This window comes from Phacochoerus africanus, chromosome 3 (genome assembly GCF_016906955.1).
Source record: "Phacochoerus africanus isolate WHEZ1 chromosome 3, ROS_Pafr_v1, whole genome shotgun sequence".
In the NCBI taxonomy this organism is placed as follows: Eukaryota; Metazoa; Chordata; class Mammalia; order Artiodactyla; family Suidae; genus Phacochoerus; species Phacochoerus africanus.
The window spans coordinates 142,574,459-142,601,540 of NC_062546.1; the positions used below are offsets into that span (position 1 = coordinate 142,574,459).

Sequence of the window (27,082 nt, forward strand, 5' to 3'; positions counted from 1 at the left end):
TGCCCCAAAGAGCCCTGCCACTCCCACTCCCACTATGCCCAGTTGAGCTATGGAGCCATGCCCCACCCTGCCAGCAATTCCGGCCTGGAGAAGCCTGCACCTGGCAAAGTGGGGGCAATAGGGGGGAGGCAGCCTGAAGCTTAGGGGTCCAACCCCCTGCCTCAGTGTATCAGGAAAGTAAGACCTCTGCCCTCATGGGCCTTAGAGTTTCACATCTGCTCAGGACCTGCTACTCCTTTCTTCTTTTCTATGTCTCCCTTTTGGAATGGGAATGTCTATTCCATGCTTACCCCACCATAGTATTTTGGAAGCACATAGTAGGTTTGATTTCACAGGTTCACAGCTGAAGAGCAATTTGACTAAGGATGACTGTCTCACTCATATCTGATTCCAGTGTCAAGACAGAAAAAGAATTTATCTTAACATGGAACAGCTATTCCCTTGGGGTAATGTCCAAGAATAATGCATTATCAAGCCCTCTGTAAGTTCCTGAGAGCCCCTTGGCACATTGTGATCTCTAGATGAGAGACTTTCAACAATCCCCCCTAACATCATTGTATATGTTGTGCTTTAAAGACATGATTTACTTTGAGCCATAATATGGAACAGGGGCCAGGAGAAAAAAATTACCTGGGATGGGAAGAGAGGTTCCCCTCTATCACCCAGAACCATATAGAATCTGCCCCAACCTCTTCCTTGTTCTGCAGAAGTGATTTGGTGCAGCTCATGAACTTCTATCTTTCCACAATATCGAAAACAAACAGCTTTCGACTCCATCTTCGAGGTAGTGGCAGTGGTGTCCGCGCTTCGGTCACCCACATGAAGCTCTTTGTTCATGCCCAGGAGCTACATACTCTTGAGGTGACCGGCCAGGAGACGGTTGCCCAGATCAAGGCTCATGTTGTTGGAGGGCATCAGTCCAGAAGATCAAGCCCTGCTCCTGGCAGGCATGCTTCCAAAGGATGAGCCTAACCTGGGCCAGTGCAGGGAGACTCTGAGCACTCTGAAAGTAGCTGATCGAATGCTTGGAGGTAAAGTCTGTGGTTCCCTGGCTTGTGCTGGGCAAGTCAGAGGTCAGACTCCCACGGGGGCTAAACAAGATAAAAAGAAAAAGACTGGCCGCACCAACATTGTCAGTGTTGTGCCCACCTTTGGCAAGAAGAAGGGACCCAATGCCAACTCTTAAGTCCTTTGTAATCCTGACTTTATCTAATAAAGCCACGCAGCACAATCAAAAAAAAAAAAAAAAAACCCCACAAACAAAAAAACACAGACAATCATCATGCAAGCAAGGCAGATATGAAGAGGTCAATATAGCTTTTACTGAACTAATTACTGGCCCCACCAGCACCGCTCATCTTCAAAGGGCCCACAGATAATAATTAACCAAAGGGCTCATTCCCTAAAATTACACACCCATAAAGTTGCTGGAAGGACTTAGCTGAAAGAGACACTTGAAAGAGGTAACCTGGGAAAACTTTTAAGCAGGTTATTTTATCTGTTTAAAAAAAAAAAAAACAAACAGATAAGCAGGCTACCTCAAGTAATAAAGGTTTTAGTGAAAAATAATGTGGTGATAAAATTGTGATGGAAATATCAAAAGAATGTAAGAGCATTAGTGCATTTGGGGGCCTTATTATTGAGATCGTTTGCTGGGAAAATTGCACACAGCTCTAGAGATTCTCTTTGACACAGGCACAAAGACAATTCAATGGAGAAGGCATAGTCTTTTCAATATGTTTCCTAGGATAATTGGATGTTCCTAAGCAAAAGAAATGAGCCTCAACACACACCATATATAAAAATTAACTCAAAATGGAACATAGACCTAAATGCAAAACATAAAACTATAAAAATTCAAGAAGAAAACATAGGAGAAAACCCGTGTGACTTTGGGTTTGGTGATAAATTTTTTTTTGGTTTTTTTTTGGTTTTTTTTTTTTTTTTGTCTTTTTGCCATTTCTAGGGCCACTTCCCGTGGCATATGGAGGTTCCCAGGCTAGGGGTTGAATCGGAGCTGTAGCCGCCGGCCTACACCACAGCCACCGAAACGCCAGATCCCAGCTGCATCTGCGACCTACACCACAGCTCACGGCAATGCTGGATCCTTAACCCACTGAGCAAGGCCAGGAACCAAACCAGCAACCTCATAGTTCCTAGTCAGATTCGTTAACCACTGCGCCACGACGAGAACTCCTGGTGATAAGTTTTTAGGTACCATGCCAAAAGCAAAAGATGTGGAAAAACACTAATAAATCGGACTTTTTAGAAATGAAAAATGTTTTTCTTTGTGATAGACAACTGTTAAGAAAATGAAAAGACAAGCCAAAATCTGGGTATAAGTCACATATTTGGTAAGGATTCATATCAAGGAGATATAAAGAACACTTACAGCTCAACAATAAAAAAATAAATAACCTGGAGTTCCCGTCATGGCGCAGCAGAAACGAATCCAACTAGGAACCATGAGGTTGCAGGTTCAATCCCTGGCCTCACTCAGTGGGTTAAGGATCCGGCATTGCCATGACCTGTGGTGCGGTTTGCAGACATGGCTCGGATCCTGTGTTGCTGTGGCTCTGGTGTAGGCCGGTAGCTGCAGCTCTGATTGGACCCCTACCTGGGAACCTCCATATGCTATGGGTGTGGCCCTAAAAGCAAAAAGAAAGAAAGATAAAATAAAAATAACCCAATTTTAAAATGGAAAAAATATCTGAACACTTTGCCAAGGAAGATCTATGGATGGCATATAGGTATATGAAAAGATGTTCAATTGCATTTGGCATTAGAAATGCAAATGAAAACCACAATCAGATACCACTACGTACCTAGTAGAATGGTTAAAATCTGAAAGCTGATAATATCAAATGCTAGTGAGAATGCAGGGCATTAGGAAAGAACATTCACTGCTGGTGGGAATGCAAAATAGCACAGCCATTTTGGAAAACAATTTGACAGTTTCTTATAAAGTTAAATGAAAACTTACCATGAAACCCAGCAAATTCACTCCTAGGTATTTACCCAAGTGAATTAAAATTTTATATTCAGACAAAACCTATATATGAGTGTTCATAGCAGCTTTATTGATACTCGCCAAAATTTGGAAGTATATGCTGACTGAGTGCCGGCTGTATTTCCCACTTCCAAGTCCCCAAAGAGAAAGTCTGATTGACCTAACTACTCACCACCATCTATTATTTGTTTTTTGGGAAGGAGGGGTGTCTGAGTGGGAGGTGGAGGCAGAGCTTTTTTAATAAGCCACCTCACAGGTTTTTGGTTAGTGTAGATGTTGGCTGCTGATAAGCCAGGGGTTCCCCTCTACTCCCATCAGCAATGACTTGGGTCCCACAGCATAACATGACTCCTCCTGAGGTTTACTCCCTCAGCAAAACAAACTAGGTCAGAAAAGGGTTGTAGATGAAGGAGGCCCCGCTATCTGACTATGCAGAGTGGCTGTCCTCCAAATGCCCCAGGAGCCAAACTTTCCCAGAGCAGTTTGGAGGCAAAAATATTAGGCTTGGGAGTTCCTGTCATGGTTCAGTGGTTCACAAGCCCGACTAGTATCCATGAGGATGCAGATTCAATCCCTGGCCTCACTCAGTGGGTTAAGGATCTGGCGTTGCCGTGAGCCACGGAGTAGGTCACAGACGTGGCTCAGATCCCGCGTTGCTGTGGCTGTGGTGTAGGCTGGCAGCTGCAGCTCCGACTGGACCCCTAGCCTCAGGACCTCCATATGCCACGGGTGTGGCCCTAAAAAGACAAATAAATAAATAAATAAATAAATAAAGGCTCGTACTAGCCAATATGATACACATGACCCTTCTATCAGGGACTGCTTATTTATGGGAACTCAGAATTAACGAAACCCAGAATAGACCCACAAAATTGCATCTCAGATGCATCTCCTTCAGAAAAAAAATAGATTTCATCTTGTTAGCCTTTTTTAGTCTGAAGATATTTGGTTTTGTTGGGCTTTGCTTCTCTGCTGCCTGTGATGTTTCAAAATACCAACTTGCCTGCAGCAGATTCCTACTTCAGTTGAGACTGATTTGGACAATAACCTCTCATGTGTTCCCCTCCATCATGTTATATTAATTTACATTTGCTTTGGCAATATCTTTGGGATTTTATGCTCTGCCCTCTGAGCAGATTCCCCCAGTAAAAGAGGAAAATGTGTGGCACCAGGAAAGCTGGAGCAATGGTTATCACATTTTTTCAATCTCAAGTCAGGTGAGCCTTGCACCTCACACTCTGCCAGCTGCCCCTAAAGAAATAGCACAGGTTTTTTGTTTTTGTTTTTTTGTCTTTTTGCCATTTTCTTGGACCGCTCCCAAGGCACATGGAGGTTCCCAGGCTAGGGGTCCAATCGGAGCTGCAGCCGCCGGCCTACACCAGAGCCACAGCAATGCAGGATCGGAGCTGAGTCTGCAACCTACACCACAGCTCCCGGCAACGCCAGATCCTTAACCCACTGAGCGAGGCCAGGCATCGAACCCACAACCTCATAGTTCCTAGTCAGGTTCATTAACCACTGAGCACGACGGGAACTCCCTAGCACAGGTTTTTTGAGGCACAAATAGGAACAGCTGAGGTAACTTATTAACTGATTCTGAAAAAGAAAAGGTTTGGAAGCGCTTCATCACACACATTCCGTTCCAATCAACAAACATTACTACCGTGTTCCCAGCACCCAACCAGGAACTGAGAATCTAAAGGTGAAAAAACATGATCCTCACCCTGAATGAATGGAGTATAAATGACGAAAGAGAGGCCTGTGAGGATGATGAAGTAACCAGCAAGGAAGAAACTAACTAGTCCAAGAATTCAGGGTAAGGAGAGAGTCACTCTGAATTTAAGAGTAAATAACATTTGAGATAAGGCCTTAAGGGATTAGTTAGAATTTTTTTTAAATAGAAAATGTAGGAGAGAACATCCCTGATATATGGATGAAGTTGAATAAAGTCAAGAAGCTAAGAAGGTATGTGGGGAGTTCCCCCTTGTGGCTCAGCCAGTTAAGAAACCAGACATAGTGTTTGCGAGGATGTGGCTTCCATCGCTGACCTCGCTCAGTAGCTTGAGGGACTGGTATTGCTGCAAGCTGTGGTGTAGGTCACAGATGCAGCTTGGTCTGGCATTGCTGTGGCTGTGACTGTGGCGAATCAGCAGCTGCAGCTCCGATTCGACCCCTAGCCCAGGAACTTTCATATGCTGCAAGTGCAGCTGTAAAAAAAAAAAGAGAAAGAAAGGAAGAAAGAGGAGTTCCCTTCGTGGCTCAGTGGTTAACAAATCCAACTAGGAACCATGGGGTTGCGGGTTCGATCCCTGGCCTTGCTCAGTGGGTTAAGGATCTGGCGGTGGTGTAGGTTGCAGATGCGGCTCGGATCCCACGTTGCTGTGGCTGTGGTGTAGGTCATAGACATGGCTTAGATCCTGCATTGCTGTGGCTCTGGTGTAGGCTGGCGGCTGCAGCTCCGATTGGACCCCTAGCCTGGGAACCTCCATATGCTGTGATTGTGGCCTTATAAAGCAAAAAAAAAAAAAAAAAGAGAAAGGGGGGGGAGGGAGGAAGGAAGGAAGGGGAAAGAAGAAAAGAAAGAAAAAGGAGGAGGGAAAGAAAGAAGGAAAGAAAGAGAAGAGTAAGAGTAAATGGTCTGTATGGGAAATGCAGGTACTCACGGGGCTGCAACACAGCAGCTTTAAGCAGGGGCTGGAGTTGCGCATCCACTACCTCAGGTCCACAGCTGGTGTTCTGCAAACTATGGCTCCTGTCAGATGTCTGGGAAACAAAAATTTTGACCACTGAACATAGCAACAGCTTATAACACCACCATGAAGAGGATTATAATTGCCAAGCAGAACAAGAATATTTATCAACAAATCTAGCTCTTATACTTACTCCTTTGCGTCAAATTCATTAATGTGTTGAATTAACTGCCAGGTACTCTATTAGGTATTAGGAATACAGAGCTGACTCCACTGCATTCCCTGTCCTTGAGAAGCCTCATAACTGGAGATACCATTTGAATCTTTATATATGTCCCAGGCCTCCTAAAAACCTGGTATTGGTTTATGGACAGCAGAGAAAGAAAAATGATTTTTTTATTTTAAAATTCTAAATACTCTTCTGTTGTTACAAAAGTAGTTCATGAGTATTTCAGAATGTAGCACCAGCAAAAACAAACCAAACCAAAAAAAAAAAAAAAAATTCCATCACTACCAAGGGGTCACCATAGTAATCCTTGGTTCATATCTTGCTACATCTTCATACACATACTCTGCGTTAAGGTGTATTTGGTTTACAAAAATATTTCTGTATTGTTTACAGACATATTTTGCCTTATAACCTGGTCTTTTTTCAGTCAATAATTTCCACTTTTCAAGGACAATTAATGCTTTACCTTCAAATTCTCAGTATTCACATTTTCCCAATTGAGCCCAAACTGTCCTTTACAGCTTATTTTTCCAAATCAACCCCTAACTCATGGCCTTTCGTTGCACCTCCTGGCTGTATTCTTGATTATTTCTTTTAATCCAGTATAAACTCTTTCTTGTTATTCCGATTTAATGAAAAGAACTGGCCAGCTGTTCTGAAAAATGGCCCACTTCCTCTATTTTTGCCTGGTTGCTTCCTTGTGAAATCATTTTACTTATTCCTCTATCCTCTCTTCCTGTAAATTGGAAGATCTAACTAAAGGTGTGAAAGGAGCAAGGTAAACATTTTGGACCAGAGTACTTCACAGGTGATAACAGGTACTTCATGTTGCTTCACATCAGAATACACATGCTCTGATATCTGGTTGATCCACCGTAAGTGATACTCAAATTGACCCGTGGGCAATGGCCATAACTGCGGGATTTTAGAAGGGAAGGGGCAAAAGGAGCAACCGAGTAGGAAAACTGTGACCACAAGTTGGCTAACTGAAGGAAGCGGGGTGGAGAACTGAGCAGCAGGCGGTGGAACTCCAAGGTCATCCAACTGTGCTCCCCACTCTGGCACCGCTCAGTTTGTGACCATCTTTTTCTCATAATTAGGGGGAAAAAAAACAAAGAACTTTGGCGGGTCCTCCATGACGCTTTAGGACAGGTGCTTTATGAAGGGAGCGTTTTCCTTTATAAAGAGGTGAGCGGACGCGGTATCTGCCCACGAAGATCCCCTACCACGCTCCTCCGTACAACCTGGGAGGAGAACTTTAAACTCAGAGAATAGGGAACTCGTAGTGTTTGCATCCACCCGGTTCTTTTCAACAGCAGCCCCTTCCTGGTCTCTGGCCACCAGGCGGAGCTACAATCAAACAACTCTTCTTGCAGGCTAGCGGGAACGCGGCTAGATGAATCTTGTCAAGCCCAGGGACCCGTAGCAAGGTGCCAAGGCTGGATGAACCGTATTTCTACTCTCTCGCGAGCACGAGTAAGGCCCCTCCCCACTTTCCCGCTCCCCCCTCCCCCCGCCTGCTGTACGCTCAGGCTCCTCCCGGTGGCTCGCGGCAGGTGGCGCTGTCGGCGGCGTCGCTGCGGCCCCAGCTGCCGAGGCGACGATCTCCCAGCGGGCAGCGCGGCCCGGCTCTCCCGAGGCAGCGAGTGCCACGTCCCAAGTGCTACGCGGAGGAGCGGAGCGGGTGGTGCGCGGGAGGCGGGAGCTGCGCGAAGCCCGGCCCGGCCACACTGATCGCCCGCCGCCATGGGCTCCTCGCAGAGCGTCGAGATCCCAGGCGGGGGCACGGAGGGCTACCACGTCCTGCGGGTAAGAGCATCGACGGCGGCGCGGGGGTGGCGGGCTGGAGGCGGGGCCCGGTCACGGGGAGGCTGAGGTCCCGACGGGCTTCTTCTCGGGGCAGCCAGGCCGGACCTCGAGAAGGAGCGGCGAGTGCCGGCGCTGCGTTGGCCGAGGCCGGTTCGAGAGGCCGCTCGCATCCCGCCTACCCCGGACTCTCCGGGCCCAGCATCCGGAAGGACAGGCTGGAGCCAGAGGTGGCAGCCTACGATTTGGCCGGGGGCGGCCCAGGCGAAGAGGGCAACCTCGGCTCCTTTTCCTCTTGAGAGCCTTCTCTGCCCCTCTCCCCTTCATTCTTAGCTCCCAAAGTCAAGGAAGGCTTGGGGGCAAAGTCTGTAAAAGAGGTGATGGTGAAGGTAGCGTTTCTTTTCTGAGAAAAGGAAGTCTGGAATCCGCAGGCTAGGGGAGGGGGATGCGACGGCAGGTGTTAATCTACCTCGTCGCTGTCTGGATGTCGGGAAAGGCCAATTAGGCAAACAAAGCGAAATGGCCTAGAAGCAGGTTCGACGTACTTAAATCTACTTGATTTTCGACTGGACTTTCTTCTGTCCTGTGTCGCTCCTGACCTTTCCAACCCTCCTCTTCCACATTTCCTGCCCAGGGGAACTTCCGTTCTCTTTTTTCTAAGACTGCTCAGGGTGTGGTGGTGATGAATGTTTAGATCCACAGTGTAAAAGAGGTAAATGGAGAGGAACGTTAAAAAAAAAAAAAATCAGGTAAATAAAGGAAAGCAACCTCAGTCCTCAGGACGCAGGGAAACAGTATCTCTGAAAGCATTAGCTAAGTCCCTGCTATGAATAGCCTGGGTTGTTCAAGCATGTGGTCCTTTCCTCGTGGAACTGGGTGTCTTTAAAAGTAGCAGTGTTGATTGTGTGCGTGACACCTGCGTGAGTGATAACATGATGGACTGTCAGCAAACTAGCCCCAATCTGGAGCACCATTTCAGTGTAACTAGATATTAGCTCCTGGCTAATTTTCACTGAAAGTAGGAAAGCTCAATTCGTGGTGCTACAGCCATGTTCTCCCTTAGGTCCCATGTTTCAGGTGAGACAGCATTCTTAAACTAAATTACCAGAAGTCTGCTTGATAGGGCTGTCATCAGTCACCTTTCTGATCTTCAGGATTATCACATCTAGTTGCCTCTCCACTCTGCTAAAAATCCCTGTTGAAGCCACACTCTTGGTAGGAAAGTATGATTTTCCCAGAAAATACAGAGAATGTATAAATAAACTATTACCTTCTAATTCCCTTCAGCTAAGCCAGCCGCCAAGTACCACGCTGACGGAAATGGAGGGAGAATGGTCAAATCCCAGTTGTGAAGTGAAACTTGGTGGCAGTACTTTTCTATTCTCTGTTTTGATTCTGAGTTCCTCTGCTTTTGGACAATGTTGTCCAGTATTACCAGATGATTCTCACAGTTGCTCATTGTGGCCATGAATACTGGGATTCGTGATATTTTTATAATTCATGCGCTAGGTAAAGCAGTGTTGATGACTTTTTAGTCTGTAAGAAAGCTGTACACATCAAAAGGATTCTAATTCAGTGACTTCTGTTAATGACTATGTTCGTTCAGTGTTAAAGTTGTGAATTTCTTTACATAGGTGCACTTCAGTAAATCAGCACTCACTCATATTCAGTGGTGTATCGGCTATTAATCTATAAATATGGTTTTTAGAAGCACTAGAGACAACTTTAGTTTCCAGTCTTCATCTAGGGCATAAATGTTACAAAGACAAAATAATTTTTCTTTCATTTGAGTTTTGTTGGTGCTTTAAAATAGTCATGATCATCTAGTTTAGGCTAATTAAAAAAAAATTTTTTTTTTGAGGGAGAAAGTACTAGGTTAAATCTCAACATTTAAAAATATCTTCATTTGTTATTATCTCAATTACAGTTGTATATTCCATCTCTGAATTACTGAGCTTGTTAACCAGAATAAATATGGCAGGGTAATCATGGAATAAAGTCACCCATGTTTAACAAGTTCTAGCATTTAATTAAAAGTTACTTTTTAAAAAAATAATTCCCTGACCATTTCCATGCTAGTAATAGAAACTTGTATGATTGTGTTTTGAAATACCAATTTATAGTGACACTGATGTCCACTGCTATTTTATTATTGCTGGTTCAGAGTTGTATTACCACAATTCAGGGATTGAACATGTTTTGTCCACATCCATTGGTAGGTTCTGCTTTAGAAAGTATTTAGGGGACAGCCTTGAAATGGTTCCATGTTTTCTGCTATATACTTTCCTTTTTCTCTACTATGTATTTATGTATTAATGCACAGCACTGATGTGGCTCAGATCCGGGGCTGCTGTGGCCTTGGTGTAGGCCAGCAGCTGCAGCTCCGATTTGACCCTAGCCTGGGAACTTCCACATGCCACAGGTGGAGGCCTTAAAAATAAATTAATTAAATAAAGTGGGCTCCTAGTGGAAGATTTTAAAATTTGTTCAGAAGCTTTCTTTTAAAAATAACATTATATTTCAGATTTTCTTTCTCATTGGTCCAGGTCCACATTTACCATGCATACCACTTTTATTCCCATCCTCTAATCCTAACATTAAGCTGAAATGTTAGCCAGGGTGTCTCAGTTTTGTTAGAGGTTATTACAGTCAAAGTATGTCGAATACAGAATTCTTGCCTAGATTTTCCGTTAGTTATCAAGCAAGCCCAATAGAGTTGCCATATGGATGCCCATTATAAGATGTTTCTAAATTAAAATATTCAAATTAATTCCACTCTGCACTTAATACTCTTTAAGATGGAGGATATCCGAGGACATTCTGGAACCAGTGTTCACACCAGTATGGGGACATGGGAAATGTCATGTTCACTATTCCTTATAATTTCCTCTGAGTGAGATTTTGAGCTGATGGGTGTTTTGAAGGAAAGGTTATTGAGATGAACTGTGTCTCCAGTGTAATACAGGCCTTTATCTTCAGAACCATTTGCTGCAGCCTGGGCAGCAGTAGGTACTCTCCTTAAGAGAGAAGGTGACAGTAAGTGGAATTATTTCTATAGAAAATGCAATACCTAGACCATATCTACTGTTATATGGATGTGCTCTTTTTTTTCTTGGTACCTCATTAATCTACATGAAATCCTGCAGGATTTTTAACTTAGTACCTATTTTGGTAAAGTGAATTCCCGTTATTTGATAAGCATAATTTTTCTTTATTCTTATAAGACATTGTTTCTCAAACTTTTTAAAGTCATACCCTCATTTGAAAAACTTAAAAATCTCACTATTACCCCTTCTCTTCTCACTCATTCTGGGGAAAAAAAAAAAAAAAACAATGAGTGTAAAAGAAAACATTTGGGTTATTTGATGTTTTCCAAATAAAAAGTTATAATTGAAAAAGCTTTATAAACACCATCTAAAGATTCTGACCTTCTTCTCAAATTGATCTCTTCCAATAAAAGACTGTGAAATTGTTTAATTAAAGAACATCCTTTGAAATTGCCTTTTAATATAGGAATTAAAATATTTGAGAATTCCTGTTGTGGTGCAGAGGAAATGAATCCCATAGTATCCATGAGGATGCAGGTTCAATCCCTGGCCTCACTCAGTGGGTTAAGGATCCAGTGTTGCTCAGATCCCACGTTCTGTGGCTATGGTCTAGACTGGCAGCTGCAGCTCTGATTTGACCCCTAGCCTGGGAACTTCCATATGCCACAGGTGTGGACCTAAAAAGAAAATAAAAAAGAATATTTAAGTTTATTAATGTCATGGAATTCAATGTATGTGAACCTTAGGACACTTTTAGAAATTGTAAGTATCATTAGACATGAACTTTTCCCAATATTAGGTCTTGAACAAACTAGTAATGTCTTGTTGTTTATATACCCGTTTATATTTTTATGAGGAAATGTAATTTAATGTATGGCTCCTTAGGATCCTCATTGGGGGAGACAGCTGTTGGGTAACTATGGTTTCTATCTCTGGTCAGTAAGTAATCGAGTGAACAGGACTGGCTCCAGTGCCTTTGGGCTTTATAATAATCCCCCTAAAATATTCATAAGAATTGAACTTAGAATAATCACTAACATCAGTACATTCATTTTGCTGGCTTTAATATTCACTGAAAGGATTATATTGATTGATTCACTACTACAATATCAGTTAGAAACCTAAACTAGAAAATAATCCATAAAGGTTTGTTATGTGCTTTGGAATCTGACTGTAGATTGCCCTGGAATTTATGATTATCAAGTTAAGATAACTTTTTTCCAAACAGCATATGCAAAAACTTTGAAAGACTGTACACATCCTCTTGGCATTTCAAATAAATGTACTGCCCCATAAAGAGAATGATGCCGGGGTAGTTTTGTTTTTGTTTGGTTGGCGTGTTAGCACCAATGAGAGATCATTCAAGCACATTGTGGGCCATAAGGAACCTTGTCGTCTTGTGGACATGGATACGTTGAGATATAGTTAGCCACTGGAGACCACCCTTCGGAATCACTGAATTCTAGTGTCAGCTCCGTCACTCCATTGTCTTCCTCAGGCAAACCTTTGAATTTATTTGAGCTTCATTTTTTTTTAAATCTGAAAAGCAGGGGGTAATAGTAGTGCCTCCCCTGTCTTTTTTTCTCTTAACTAAAAACCAAATTAGAAATTGTATGTGAAAATACTTTGAAAAAAATTGGGTGCATTAAATTTCTTTATTAAAACAGTGCTGTCCAGGAGTTCCCACTGTGGCTCAGTGGTAATGAACCTGACTAGGATCCAGGGACCTGGGTTTGATCCCTGGCCCTGATCAGTGGGTTAAGGATCCGGCCTCACAGTGAGCTGTGTGTAGGTCACAGACATGCCTCAGATGTGGCTCAGATCTGGCTTTGCTGTGGTTGTGCTTTAGGCCAGCAGCTGCAGCTCCATTTCGACCCCTAGCCTGGGAACTTCTCTATGCCTTGGGTGCAGCCCTAAAACAAAACAAAACAGTGCTGTCCACTTCATTGGTTATTCCGAGGATTAAATGACATATTCCATGTAAAGCATTTAACCTAGGGTCAGGACTATGATAAAAACTCAATAGTGTTTATCATTTGGATTTTATTTCAAATTGCTTATATGTTACAAGTTACATCATAGTGCCAGTGTCAGATTACAAGTTACATCAGAGTATTGGTATCAGGAGAACATTCTCTTTGAGTTATTTTAGTAGAACATGTGAGAGATTGTTTTAGCAGATAGGCCTTGAATTCCTCTGGTCTACTGCAAAATTATTTACCACACATTTGTGTCAGGTCCCAAATAGGGAAACTGTTCTTTTTCAGACAGAGGAGCACTCCCCCACTCCAAAAGTACCCTTTTTAATAACTGCGAACAATTTGGAGTTTATTTTTATTACAGCACATTCTTTTTTAAAAAATTTATTATATTTGAGTTACAATGTTTTATTAATTTCTGCTGTACAGCAAAGTAATTCCAGTTTTTATATATATATTCTTTATTGCATTCTTCTGCATAATGGTTTATCACAGGATATTGAATACACTTCCATGTGCTATATAGTAGGCCCTGTTGTTTATCTATTCTGTATATAATAGTTTGCATCTGCTAATTCCAAATTCCCAATCCATCCATCCCTCACCCTCCTTCCCCCTTGGCAGTGGCAACCACAAGTCTCTTCTGAATCTCTCTATGAATCTCTCTTTCATAGACAAGTTCATTTGTGTCACATTTTAGATTCCATATATAAGTAATATAGTACTTGTCTTTCTGACTTATTTCACTTAGTATGGTAATCACTAGGTCCATCGATGTAGTTCCAAATGGCATTATTTCATTCTTTTTTATGGCAAACAGTATTCCATTTTGTGTGTGTGTGTGTGTACACCACATCTTCTTTATCCATTCATCTGTGGATGGACATTTAGGTTGTTTCCTTGTCTTGGCTGTTGTGAATAATGCAGCTATGAACATTGAGGCACATGTTACATGACATTCTTAAGCCTTTTCCTGACATTTTGATCACCTAAGTACACACATATAACATGAAGCTTTATGTGTGAAGTTGAAATAAATCATCATTTAGGTGTTACTTGGGTTCAGTTTTTTTTTTTTTCTTCTTAGTCTTATTTAACATCTCTACTGTTTTTTAGAATGGTACAAAGACAAGAGTGTTAACATTAAATTGAGAGCTGGAGTAGATGATGGTATAAAAAGAAAGCCATTCTAAGGGACTTATTTACCATTTACGTGTGAAGAATTGGTAATGCAGTAATAAAGAGAAGACAGTTACACGTTCTACTGAGCCAATTTTATGGTAACATTTCCATGGTTAGAAACCTTAAGGGAGATAATTGACATACCAGCCAGACATTTGAGTATCTTTGTCACTTTATAAAACACCTAGTATGGTGATATCCTGTGTTTAGAAAGTAGCCTCTGGTTTCCTGTCTTTGTTTATCAGTTCTCTATTCCTCAGCTTGAAGTATATAAGTAAATGGACCAGTGCAGTTAGAAGAATGAATACTTTACCCCCATCCCGATTCCTCCCCAACTTTTCTTCCCTCATATTCTGCTAACCCTCTCTCCCCCAAGCCAAAATTAAAAGAGGCGTTCAACAAATACCATATGGTATCACTTATATCTGAAATCTGATGTACAGCACAAATGAACCTTTCCACAGAAAAGAAAATCATGGACTTGGAGAACAGACTTGTGGTTGCCAAGGGGGAGGGAGTGGGATAGACTGGGAATTTGGGGTTAATAGATGCAAACTATTGCCTTTGGAAAGGATCAGCAATGAGATCCTGCTGTATAGCACTGGGAACTATATCTAGTCCCTTATGATGGAGCATGATAATGTGAGAAAAAAGAATGTGTATATGTATGTGTGACTGGGTCACCTTGGTGTACAGTAGAAAATTGACGGAACACTGTAAACCAGCTATAATGGAAAAAAATAAAAATCATTTAAAAAGAGAGGCATTCAAGCAAAATGACTCAAACCTAGTATAAAGTACTTTTATACTTGTAGTCCTGGAAGAAGTGTTTGCTTCACTGGAAAGCAACCCAGTGTAGAACAGTTAGGTCAATACAAAGGAACTAAGGCCCAAAGACCACATATTGCATGATTCCATTTATATGAAGTGTCCAGAATAGGCCAATCTAAGTAAACCAAAAGTAGATTAGTGGTTACCTGGGGCTGGGGCAAGGAGGGGAACAGGAAGCATCTGAAAATAGGGTTTCTTTCTGGGGTGACCCTTACTAAGTCATGACTTTGATAGCAGTCTATTCTGTTATTTTTCTGTTTTGATGTTTGTCTCTTCTGTCATAATTCACCAAATCAGTCTCAGAACCCACTGAAACTCCCTGTAGTAGTTGAATGCATCCACCTTAGGGATTATTTATGTATAGTTGGTGATTCATGATCTTCATGATCCAGCTTCTAATCATTGGTGCTAATTTCTTTTTATGTAATGGGCATGGTTGCCCTGTCACTGCCATTTCTACATAAACTCACATTTTGCTTCCTGAGAAGTGTAAAATGTCTGGCAGATTTCATCTTGCTTATTATAGCTATTTTTTTCTAGAGTGCATATGAGAGAAGTATTTCTTTTCACGTTGTGAAGAAGAATAAGCGTTAGGAGCAAGTTACTTAGTGGCCTTTACATTTATAAAAGGCTCACAGTCCTTTTAGACTTAATTGGTAGGTTTCAAACTGGTCCTTTTAGGGTATGTTCTTAAATTGTAGTAATTTCATTTCTACTTTTTGGATAAAAGGAGCCTATCTTAAAACTTTTTATATTAAAAATCCACATGGGAGTTCCTCTTGTGGCTCAGTGGATTAAGAACCCAACTAGTAATCATGAGGATTCGGGTTCAATCCCTGGCCTCATTCAGTGGGTTAAGGATCCAGCGTTGCCATGACCTGTGGTGTAGGTCACAGGCATGGCTCAGGTCTGGTGTTGCTGTGGTATAGGCCAGCAGCTGCAGCTCTTATTTGACCCCTAGGCTGGGAACTTCTATATGCCACAGATGCGGCCCTAAAAAGTTAAAAATTTTAAAGCAAATAAAATCCATGTAAGTGTACTGCTTGATGTATTTTCGCAAACAACACACTCGTGTAAGCAGCATCCTGTCCCTTTCCGGTCACACCCCAGCCACCCCCAACTCCCCAAAGTGAATACTATCCTGATTTCTAAGACCAGAGATTAGTGACCTGTTCTTATACTTTATATAAATGGAATCATATGATAGGTACTCATTTGTGTCTGGCTTCTTTTGCTTAAATACTATTTGTGAGATTTAGCCATGTTGTTGTGTGTCATTGTAGATCTTTCATTTCATTAATATATTTTATGCTGTAGAATGAATATGCCAGAATTTATTTATCTATTCTGTTGTTGATGGTCATTTGTGTAGTTTTTAGTTTGGGGCTATTATAAGTAGTGCTACTGTGAATGTTATGTTGTGTTTGTCTTTTGGAGAACACACACATGCATATATATATATATATGTTTCTATTGGGTATACAGAAGTGAAATATCTGGCAAAGGTGTCCACATTTTAATATTGATAGATATTGCCAAATAGTGTACTAATTTACATTCCCACCAACAGCAGTTGAGGTTTCTGATGGTTCCATATCCTCATAAAGGTATTTCCCTTTTTTTTTTTTTTTTTTTTTTTTTTTTTAGGGCTGCATCTACCCCAACATATGGAAGTTCCTGGGCTAGGGATCTAATCAGAGCTGTAGCTGCCAGCGTATACCATAGCCACAGCAACAACAGATTTGAGCCATGTCTGTGACCTACACCACAGCTCGTGGCAATGCCGGATCCTTAACCCACTGAGCAAGGCCAGGGATCGAACCCACATCCTCATGGATACTAGTTCACTTCTTAACCCACTGAGCCTTCCCTGTGTACAACTTTTTATATAGACATGTTTTCAGTTCTCTTGGTTATATACCTACGAGTGGAACTGCTAGGTCCTACAATAACTCTGTTTAACGTTTTGAAGTTCTCCCAAATAGTTTTCCACAGCAGCGGCACCATTTTCCATTCCTACATCATGTATGAGGGTTCCAGTTGCTTCATATCCTTGCCAATCCTTGTTATTATCTGTTTTATTTTAGCGGTTTTTATGAATGTGATGTGGTGTCTCCTTGTGGTTTCACTCTCAATAATTTGTAGTAGTTCTGAATTTGTTCTGAATATAGTTCCTTTGTTGGATATATATTGTGTCTTTTTCACTCTCAATTGTGTCTTATGACAGGTGATTTCATAGTTTTAGTATAATTTAATGGTTTTTTTTTTTTTTTTTAGTTAGTGCTTTTTGTATTCAGTTGAAGAAGTCTTTTCGTACTTGAAGGTCTCAAAGATACTCTCCTGTGTTTTTCTCTGAAAGCTTTTATCATTTTACCTTTGCTCTTTAGGTCTGTTGTCCAAATGGAGTTGATTTTGGAGAGGCAACATTTTATTTTATTTTATTGTCTTTTTTCCTTTTCTAGGGCTGCTTCCGGCGGCATATGGAGGTTCCCAGGCTGGGGTCAAATTGGAGCTGTAGCTGCCAGCCTACACCAGAGCCACAGCAACACCAGATCCAAGCCACATCTGCAACCTACACCATAGCTCATGGCAATGCCGGATCCTTAACCCACTGACCAAGGCCAGGGATTGAACTTGCAACCTCATGGTTCCTAGTCAGATTCGTTAACCACTGGGCCACGAAGGGAACTCCGAGAGGCAGCATTTTAAAAAATGATGTATCTCCTCTTCCTAGATGACTAACATTCTGTATCTTTTTGTCTTTTTTAAAAAAGGATAAGAGATAATCAGGAGTTCCCGTCGTGGCGCAGTGGTTAACAAATCCGACTAGGAACCATGAGGTTGCCGGTTCAGTCCCTGCCCTTGCTCAGTGGGTTAACGATCCGGCGTTGCCGTGAGCTGTGGTGTAGGTTGCAGACGCGGCTCGGATCCCGCGTTGCTGTGGCTCTGGCATAGGCCGGTGGCTATGGCTCCGATTCCACCCCTAGCCTGGGAACCTCCATATGCCGCGGGAGCGGCCCAAGAAATAGCAACAACAACAACAAAAAGACAAAAAAAAAAGGGGGATAAGAGATAATCATTACATGGTTAAAAAAATAATGTAGTGTTCAGGAATTAATTGGTTATAAAGATTTGCCTCCAGGTGGTAAATGTGGAATTAGGAAGATGACCTTAAGATTTGTAGAACTCCTGTCATATGTCAGAGACATGCCTTTGCTAGGCATTTCATAAACCTAAACTCATTCAATATCTACGATATTCTTATAAAGTAGACGGCGTTATCCTTTCCTTGTAGATGAGATACTGATGTCCAGAAAGATAACAGACTTTCCTGAGTTCAAATAAGTGATAAGCAGACAAACCATGATTCAAAATCAAGTCAGTCTGGGAATTCTCCTGTAACGAAACAGGTTAAGGATTCAGTATTATCACTGCAGCAACCCACTCCAGTGGCTGCTGTGGCATCTGTTCCATTCCTAACCCAGGAACTTCCACATGCTGTTGGTATGGCCAAAAAGAAAAAAATAAAGTTAGTCTGGCTCTAAAACTTTTTATCTTTTTATTATACATTTATTCAAAATCATGTAAAAATCTTAATTATTAAACTTTTACATTTAATCTGTTCATCTTAAATTGCCATGATACTAGGCCCAATAATAAATGTTAAATAGCCCATAGAGCCAGGTTTTTTGTTTTTGTTTTTTTTCTTTTAAGATAGTTTGAAGGAAGCAGACAATCAATAAGCAAGTGATCTCTTAGGGGACAGAAAGTATTGAAGTGGTAATCTGATGCTTGAGAGATTAGGTGCCTAAGAGATTCTTGTCACTGGATAATATTGCTGGAGAAACTTACCTGTGGATGTTTAATTTGCAATGCTGTGGATTTTATTTTTACATGCTGTGAAGTGTAGGAAATTTCCTTTATATTTATTAGGGTCATAGAGAGCATTTTCCAGGGCTCCCTCTGCTGGCTTCTTAGCAGTAATTAAGGTATCTTGTTGCCAGAATTGTTCTGGTACTAATGATGTAAGTAAATTTAGGAAAGAAATTAATTTCAAGGTCCATTAGAAACAGAGAGATTGATGTTTGTAGCAAATGAAAATGGAAAAGTAAAATTAGAGAAAGGATTATTTAAGTTTATTTCAGAATCCAAGTTTAGCTTATTGAAAAAGGTTTGAGTTATGGGGAAGAATAATTTTAATGGTATAGGAAACTTTCCATTTCAAGCAAAGAGTGGTAAAACTTGATACAAGGAGGGTGGCATGATAAGAATCTATGCTGGATCACCTTTCTAAGGTGGTGGTAGCTGCAGCGTTACAAAAGTAACTAAAGGTAAACTGCTGGCAGCCTCAGTAGAGAAGTCTGAAATTGATCAATGGACTAATTGGCTTCTAGTCCAACTGGAATGTTTCATTTGGAAACATTCAGATTCAGATAATGAGATGATTAGGTGTAGAGCCTATTAAATGAAAAACTCCTCTCTGAGGGGGCTCTTAGGGTCTGTGCTAAATGTCCTCCTTTCACACCGGGGCATTTCACACCTACTTAATAGGAACAATAGACAGCCTTTTCACACCTAAAGGCTCAGGACTTTTTACCAGCTTTCTCTGACTTAACCTCTTTTCTTCTGATGATACCTCCAAGCAGCCATCATTTTCCTTTCAGAGTTGCCGTTTGAGGAGAAATCTATCTACCATTTTGGGTTCTAGACATTTTGTTTGATAGTATGTAGAATATAAAATATCCCCCATTTAAGAAAACCGAATATAAAAAAATAAACATATATTGTTTTTATTAGCACCAACGCCTTTAAATAATAAGTGTTTTTGATACTTATTCAACTTACAAAAATGATTTAGTTCCGCATCTGTAGGAAATTTTACATAAAGCACAGTCAAACAGGAATTCTCACTGTGGCTCAGCAGTTTAAGAGCCCTACTAGTATCCGTGAGGATGCAGGTTCAATCCCTGGCCCCGCTCAGTAGGTTAAGGATCTGACATTGCCATGAGATGCGGCTCAGATCCAGCATTGCTGTGGTTGTGGCATAGGCCATTGGCTACGGCTTCAGTTCCAACCCTAGCCTGGAAACGTCGATATGCCACAGGTGCGGCCCTAAAAAGAACCCAAAAAAAGCCAGATGAAATAGTTTTAGTAAGTTAAATATTGAGCCATCTTTATAATGAACAACTTCCTATTTCTTACTGTGGCAAATGAAAATTTAGTTTTACTTATTTAGAAATAATGATAGTATAATTTGGCTTTAAATGAATAAAAGGTAACATTAATCCAAACAATAAGGAATATATCATTAATCCAAAATAAAGTCTCATTAATCCAAGAGGTCTGGTATTAGAGGGACATATTGTAGAAACAATTTAGGTTCCATTTTGAAAGCATTAAAATGATGTTATTGTGTGAATAGCTACAGATTTATATATGGGTGAATGTGGGACCTGTTATTTACATAGCCTCAGAATTGACTATTAGATCTGTTAGGACTATTATAGAAAATCAGCCTGCAAATATCAGTGCAAACTCTGTTTTCACAGCATAATTTTGACAGGATTTAATAACATCAAGCAAAATAAAATTTTCTTTAGACAATATGAAAATGTTTTAGAGAAAGTGCAAAATGGCTTGTATTAAATTTTTGCTCTTTTGTTATATTACTACCATTACTATCTGCTAATAGTTGTATTACTGCAAATTTAGAAAATTTAATAATTTATTTTGATCCATTTCAAATTTGGAGTGCCAAACATTTGAGTTGTTGAGAAGCTAAGTAATCTTAGTCTTCCATGTGGAGTTTTCTGTAACTAGTGCCATCCTTTCTTTCCAGCCTTCTTACTGGACCGATTATAAGATAGACTTCTGAGTTTCACCTCTACCACTAGCCAGCTATGAGGCCATAGGCAAGTCATGAAATGTTTTCTTCACCTGTAAAATAAAAGAGTTGTGCAGAATCCATGGTCTTAACACTTTATTTGGGTCGTGGAGAAACGCAGAAACATATAACCCCTGGATCGTTACACCCTGAAAACTGCTGATTCATACGGAATGTTGCATATAATTTATTTCTGCCCCATGCCACCTGTTGTCTAGCTGTACTAAATTGTGATCCTTATTTTTTAAGCTCCTTCTGGGCTTTTACTCATATTATTTCTTCAACTTTCAGATGACCTTCCTCATCCCCTTATCCATCTTCACCTTTCAAAGTTCTTAACCCCTCTTAAAGCACAATTCAGATTTAACCTTCTCCTTAGAACTTTGTACCTCCATTTTAGCCTTTAACCTGTTTGGTCTTATATTACAGTTCCTAGGGGTCTGTGTGTCTTCTGTCTACACTTTGTCTTGCCTATTGCTCAGCAGATCATAAATGTCTTGACATCAGCAGCAGTGTTCCTACATTAGTTTTGTAACTGAATGGTGCTTTGCTAGCAGTAGTTATAGAGCAAGTAAAATAAATTAATTTGAATTTGTCGTTCAGTAGTAATGATTAACTCTCTGCTATGTCATGTGTTAAATGCTGGGAGGGTTGTCCCCCACACCCCCAAAAGTGGAAAGTGGTATGAAATAGAACTATAGAGGAAGAACCTCATATACAAGATGAATTTAAGGAAGGGGCAGAATTTAGGGGGCTACAAGGGCATTAACTGATGAAAAGAAATGAGACAACTGGTGAGTACCTGTATTCCCTTATCAATTAAATTAATCTGTTTCAACTGAAAAGTGATAGGTATTCAATTTTAGCTTTCAATTTTGTAATCTTTGCATTTTTCATTTTTGGCATTTTTGTCTTTACAGGTACAAGAAAATTCCCCAGGACATAGAGCTGGACTGGAGCCATTCTTTGATTTTATTGTTTCTATTAATGGTTCAAGATTAGTAAGTTCAACTTTTTGTAGTTTTGCCTATGGTATTCTGTAATCTTTTGAAAATGGAATTTTTCAAATTATCTGAGATGTTCATTCATTACAAACATATAGAGTATGATACTAATTTGTAAAAATAACTGTGTATTAGTAAACATGAGAATGTTAAATATAAAACATTACACCACACACTCCAGTAATTATCTTAGGGGAAGAAAATCACTGGAGACCTTTATTTTATTTATTTATTTTTTTTTTTGCTTTTCAGGGCCACACTGCCAGCGGCATATGGAGGTTCCCAGGCTAGGGGTCAAATCAGAGTTGTAGCTGCTGGCCGGCCTATGCCACAGCCACAGCAAAACTAGATCCGAGCTGCATCTGTGACCTACACCACAACTCACGGCAACACCAGATCCTTAACCCACTGAGCAAGGCCAAGGATCAAACCCACAACCTCATGGTTCCTAGTCGGATTCGTTTCCACTGCGCCTCGACGGGACCTACGGGCATAGCATTTTTAAAGGAGAGTGAGGGAGAGGTGTCCCAGGCTTTGTGATCAGCTTATGCACAAGTCTCTGGTTGATGGTGGGTTGATGGTGATCAACGCCTTAGGCTACCTGCTCTGGATCATCAAATAGTTAATTTCTTCCATTTTGTGGTGGGTTTTAGCATCTGTAAAACTCAGGAAATATGCATTAGATACTGTTATCTGGGTACCTCAGAGAGGGGCTACAACAGAGGGTATGCGGGAGGGGTCTGTCCTGGGAAGGATCCATAGGGTCCTGCTTGGTTACACTAACCTAAGTTCTTAATTTCTTGACATTCTTTTACTTTGCAGAATATTTGAATGTTAATGAAACCTCTGCCTGTTGAATGTTTTCTTTATGTTAGTTATTAATATTACTCCAATTGGGCCATAGAATGCTAAAACTAAAATAATTAACATTAGATTTGCGTTTATTAAGAAAAATTTCTTTGTGTTTACAGAATAAAGACAATGACACTCTTAAGGATCTACTGAAAGCAAATGTTGAAAAGCCTGTAAAAATGCTTATCTACAGTAGTAAAACACTGGAGCTGCGAGAGACCTCAGTCACACCAAGTAACATGTGGGGTGGCCAGGGCTTGTTGGGAGTGAGCATTCGTTTCTGCAGCTTTGATGGGGCAAATGAAAACGTTTGGCATGTGTTGGTAGGTATCAACTGAGAACTATTAAGCAGTATAATAAGAACATGCAAGAAGCAGTGTAGAAAGGTGTTTTAACAGTGATTGTCTCCCAGTGTGAGATTGTAGAGCTATTATTAGGCTATTTTTAGTTTTTGAAAGTCAGAAATCATTGCTTTTAAAATATGGATAATAAAAAAAATAGTTTGAGGAAAAGAAGCAAATAGGATGATGAAGAACTATTTTTCCAATGATTTATCCATTAGAAGAAGATAATGTTAAAGCCAATAGCTACAGAAGTATTTTAAATGTTTATTAAATATTAGGTGATTTTTTTCATGCTTGGGAGATATGAAATATATCATCTGACATTGTCTCTTACACAACAGTTAGAAATATAGGGGGTCTTAACTCACTATATATAGTTAAGGACAGTGAACTATATAATTTGGAAGATTATTTTATATTCATTAATGGGGGGGGCCACATTGTTTTTGTGTCATCCTAGGAAGTGGAATCTAATTCTCCTGCAGCACTGGCGGGTCTTAGACCTCACAGTGATTATATCATTGGAGCAGATACAGTCATGAATGAGGTAATTAGTTTGTGTATTAATACTAAAAATTACTTAACATTTTCTCATTAAAGTTCAGAAGTGTATTTGCACACTTAACGTTTAGAGTTGAAATTTAGGCCTTTGCTGATCGAGATAGCTTATGGTCCAGGGTGTTCAACAGAGCATCTGGGAGGTGTCTTACTTAGGCATAGCTGTGAGGAAAAACATGTCCTTTATGGTGGTTGCACAGATTTTGTGTATGGCATGTGGAAAGTTTTTGTACCCTAAAATTAAATCAGATCCTCAATTTTGATTATTGATTTGATTTTCTCTTCTCCTTTCTAAGGTAACAAAATTGGCTTAGCTATACTAGTTGGATCCTTTTCCTTGTCGGTTAGCTGGTGGAAGTATGTGTTGCTAAATCACAAATGAGAGAAAAAATAAGTGCCCAGATACCCAGGTCTTAATATTAACACAAATAGAACATGTAGAATTTAGATGTAAAAGACTTTTATTAAAATTGCTGACTAGGTCTTATGGAACTGAACATAAGGCCTTGTGTTGTGCAGATGAGTAATATATTGAATTAACCCTTGTTTGGAGTAATGGGTTTAAGAAATGATTTTTATATCTAGGGGCAAGGCCCAGCATCTAGGTTTTTGGGGGGTTGGGGTTTGTTTCAGGTTTTCTAGGTGATTCTGATATTAGCCGGGTTTGAGGCCTACTGTTCTAAAGTTCAGTAACATAAAAACATTTTTCTCCTGTGATGCCTTTGCAGTCTGAAGATCTGTTCAGCCTTATTGAAACACATGAAGCAAAACCATTGAAACTTTATGTGTATAATACCGACACTGATAACTGTCGAGAAGTGATTATTACACCAAATTCTGCATGGGGTGGAGAAGGCAGGTAAGGTCATTTTTTTTTAGACTTAAATTATGACTACTTAATGTAAACATTGTTTTTATTTTGAAACAAGTTACTGGTTTATTATAAGACTTCTCTTGAGAAAATAAAGAGCTAACTTAGAATACTGAATCCAGTAATTCATTTTTTTAAAGCACATATTTAGTGAGCATGGTATACATACTTCAGTCCTTTTCTCTTTTTTAATAAAATGGTTTTCGGTTTTATTTTCCCAATTCCCTCCTCAGTAGTGAGACAATACAGCGACGCTTTCTCTAGCTGCTGGGGAAATTTCTTAGCACTTTGTGGAAACTGTTGGCTTTCAACAATGGACAGGCTGATTTCAACCAAAAGTCGGACAAAATTGTAATGATAACAGTAATACAAAGCAGTTCAGAAAGAGGGTCAAGCCAAGCAGATAAGCAGATTTTATAAAATCATCTATTTATCAAGTCAGTTCCCAAACTTAAAAAAGCCAAACCAAAGTAAAGCATGCTGACTTGACATTACATCTTTAGACCTTCTGACTATCATTTCTTATTTTTTATTTTATTGAAGTGTAGTTGATTTACAGTGTTGTGTTAGTTTCAGATGTATGACACAGTGATTCAGTTACATATATATAGATAGATATAGATATAGTTCTTTTTCAGATTATTTTCCCTTATGGATTATTATAAAGTATTGAGTATAGTTCCATGTGCTATATATATAGTAAGTCCTTGTTCGCTGTTTTATATATAGTAGTGTGAATATGTTAATCCCAAACTCCTAATTTATCCACCCAACCTCCCCTTCCCTTACTGTAACCTAACTTTGTTTTCTACTTCTAGGAGTCTCTTTCTGTTTTGTATATGTTAATTTGTATCCTTTTTTTTTAAGATTCCACTTATAAGTGATACGTGATATTTGTCTTTGTCTGTCTGACTTTACTTAATATGACAATCTTTAGGTCCATCAATGTTGCTACAAATGGCAATGTTTCATTTTTTTTATGGCTAATATTCCATTATTTGTATATGCCATGTCTTTATCCATTCATCTGTCATTGGACATTTAGGTTGTTTCTGTGTCTTGGATATTGTAAATAGTGCTGCAGTGAACATTGGGGTGCATGTACCGTTTCGAATTATAGTTTTCTCTGAATATATACCCAGGAGTAGGAATGCAGATCGTAACTCTATTTTTAGTTTTTTAAGAAACCTCCATACAGTTCTCCAGAGTGACTATACCGATTTACATTCCCACCAAACAGTGTAGGAGGGTTCCTTTTTCTCCACACCATCTGCAGCATTTATTATTTGTAAATTTTTTGATGATGCTGACTATTGTTTAAATTGTACATGTTTTTTATTATTTTGAAAGTTCTAACAAGTTTTTTTAATTTGAGGAATTGTTGACCATAAGCCATGATTATAGGAAAGCCTAGGGTTTAGAAACTTCTTCAGATGGCTTGTAAAAGTTCTAGCACCTGCTGGGAAAAAAGACGACCTAGTTGATACAGACAGAGAAAGCCTGTGTTTGCTTACAGTACCTTTACCCACACTACCTGAGATTCTGCAGCTGAATATAGTTGCCACCAGAATGCTAACTTGTTGCACTCTGAGAAAATGAGAGAGAATCTAGACTGTTGGGGGACCATACTTGATCAAGTTATCATTGTCCAGATTTGTAAACTTACAGAAGTATGATCTTCTCAAGGTATTCAAAATTGATTCATTTCAGAGGGACTGTGTCGTAAACTAAATTTGTAAAAAAGCTTCTGTATTCATCAGAATGGCAAATTTTCAGTTAACAGTGGAAAAATACCCCCTTTCCCGTTAGAAGAATACTTAGATCTGATTACTACCACAGGAGTGCTTGGTGAGCATGAAATCAGTCTGAGGAAGAGAATCTAGATGGTGAAGTCCAACAGCAAAGAACATTACTAGTTCTTTAATTTTTAGTTATGCTCACTATGTTCGTGGAGCCTTTCTTTTCTAGACTTTAGCAGTTACTTCTTTTCTGTGGAAGACATTTTTCCTATTGACATGGTTTAGTACCATTGATCAGCCACTACTTTAGATAGGCTCATAACAGACCATTTTCCTGGATCTACCCCCTTTGGCATATGTGTGCCTCTAATTTTCATTCCTGTCTCAGAGACTGATCACATTGCATTCACTATAGCACATTTTTCTTAGCTTCATTCTTGGTCTAAGTTTGTAGAGGGTCTCACTGTTGCTTGAAGTGCTTTTTCTACCACCACGTCAGGTTTTTGGGGTTTTTTTTTGTTTTGTTTTGTTTGTTTGTTTATTAATAAGCACTTCGTTTTAAAATGCAGCTACCTCTGAAAGGCTTTTATTGATTAGTATAAATTATTTAATCTTACTTTCTTCCTCTGAATCTGAGATCCAGTTCAGTAGGAACTGCAGTTTGATGGTAGAAAAGAGGAAAAGTGAGAAAAAAAGGAACCAGTTACCTTGTACTATGAAGCACTGTTTTGGGTTTTGGAGGGGAAGGTGTTTTTTTTGGTTTGGGGGTTTGTTTTTTCTTTCTGGGGCCACACCTGTGGCATATGAAAGTTCCCGGGTTAGGGGTCAAATTGGAGCTGCAGCTGCCAGCCTACGCCACAGCCACAGCAATGCCAGATCTTTTACCCACTGAGCGAGGCCAGGGATTGAACCTGTATCTTCATGAGTACTACACTGAGCCATAGCGGGAACTCCTGGGGCATTGTTACTAAATCAGAGTTGGCCACTGCCTGCTCTCCCAGCTTCACCTGTGGAAATAATAGATACCTTGGCAGGGGAAAGGTGTCTCCCCTCAGG

At 40.1% G+C, this 27,082-nt stretch overlaps 1 protein-coding gene and 1 pseudogene across 1 annotated transcript in view; both read left to right on the forward strand.

Annotated features, from left to right (window-relative positions):
- The first annotated feature begins 819 nt into the window (after window positions 1-819).
- Window positions 820-1,198, forward strand: LOC125122218 (ubiquitin-like protein FUBI; annotated as a pseudogene).
- Window positions 1,199-7,490: 6,292 nt separating this feature from the next.
- The window catches only part of GORASP2 (golgi reassembly stacking protein 2), a 29,967-nt gene continuing 10,375 nt past the window's right edge, over window positions 7,491-27,082 (forward strand). The window contains exons 1-5 of the mRNA XM_047772853.1: window positions 7,491-7,738; window positions 21,579-21,659; window positions 22,634-22,837; window positions 23,319-23,405; window positions 24,145-24,275. Of these exons, the coding sequence (XP_047628809.1) occupies window positions 7,676-7,738; window positions 21,579-21,659; window positions 22,634-22,837; window positions 23,319-23,405; window positions 24,145-24,275 (566 nt within the window). The 5' untranslated portion in view covers window positions 7,491-7,675. The remainder of the gene's footprint in view (window positions 7,739-21,578; window positions 21,660-22,633; window positions 22,838-23,318; window positions 23,406-24,144; window positions 24,276-27,082) is intronic.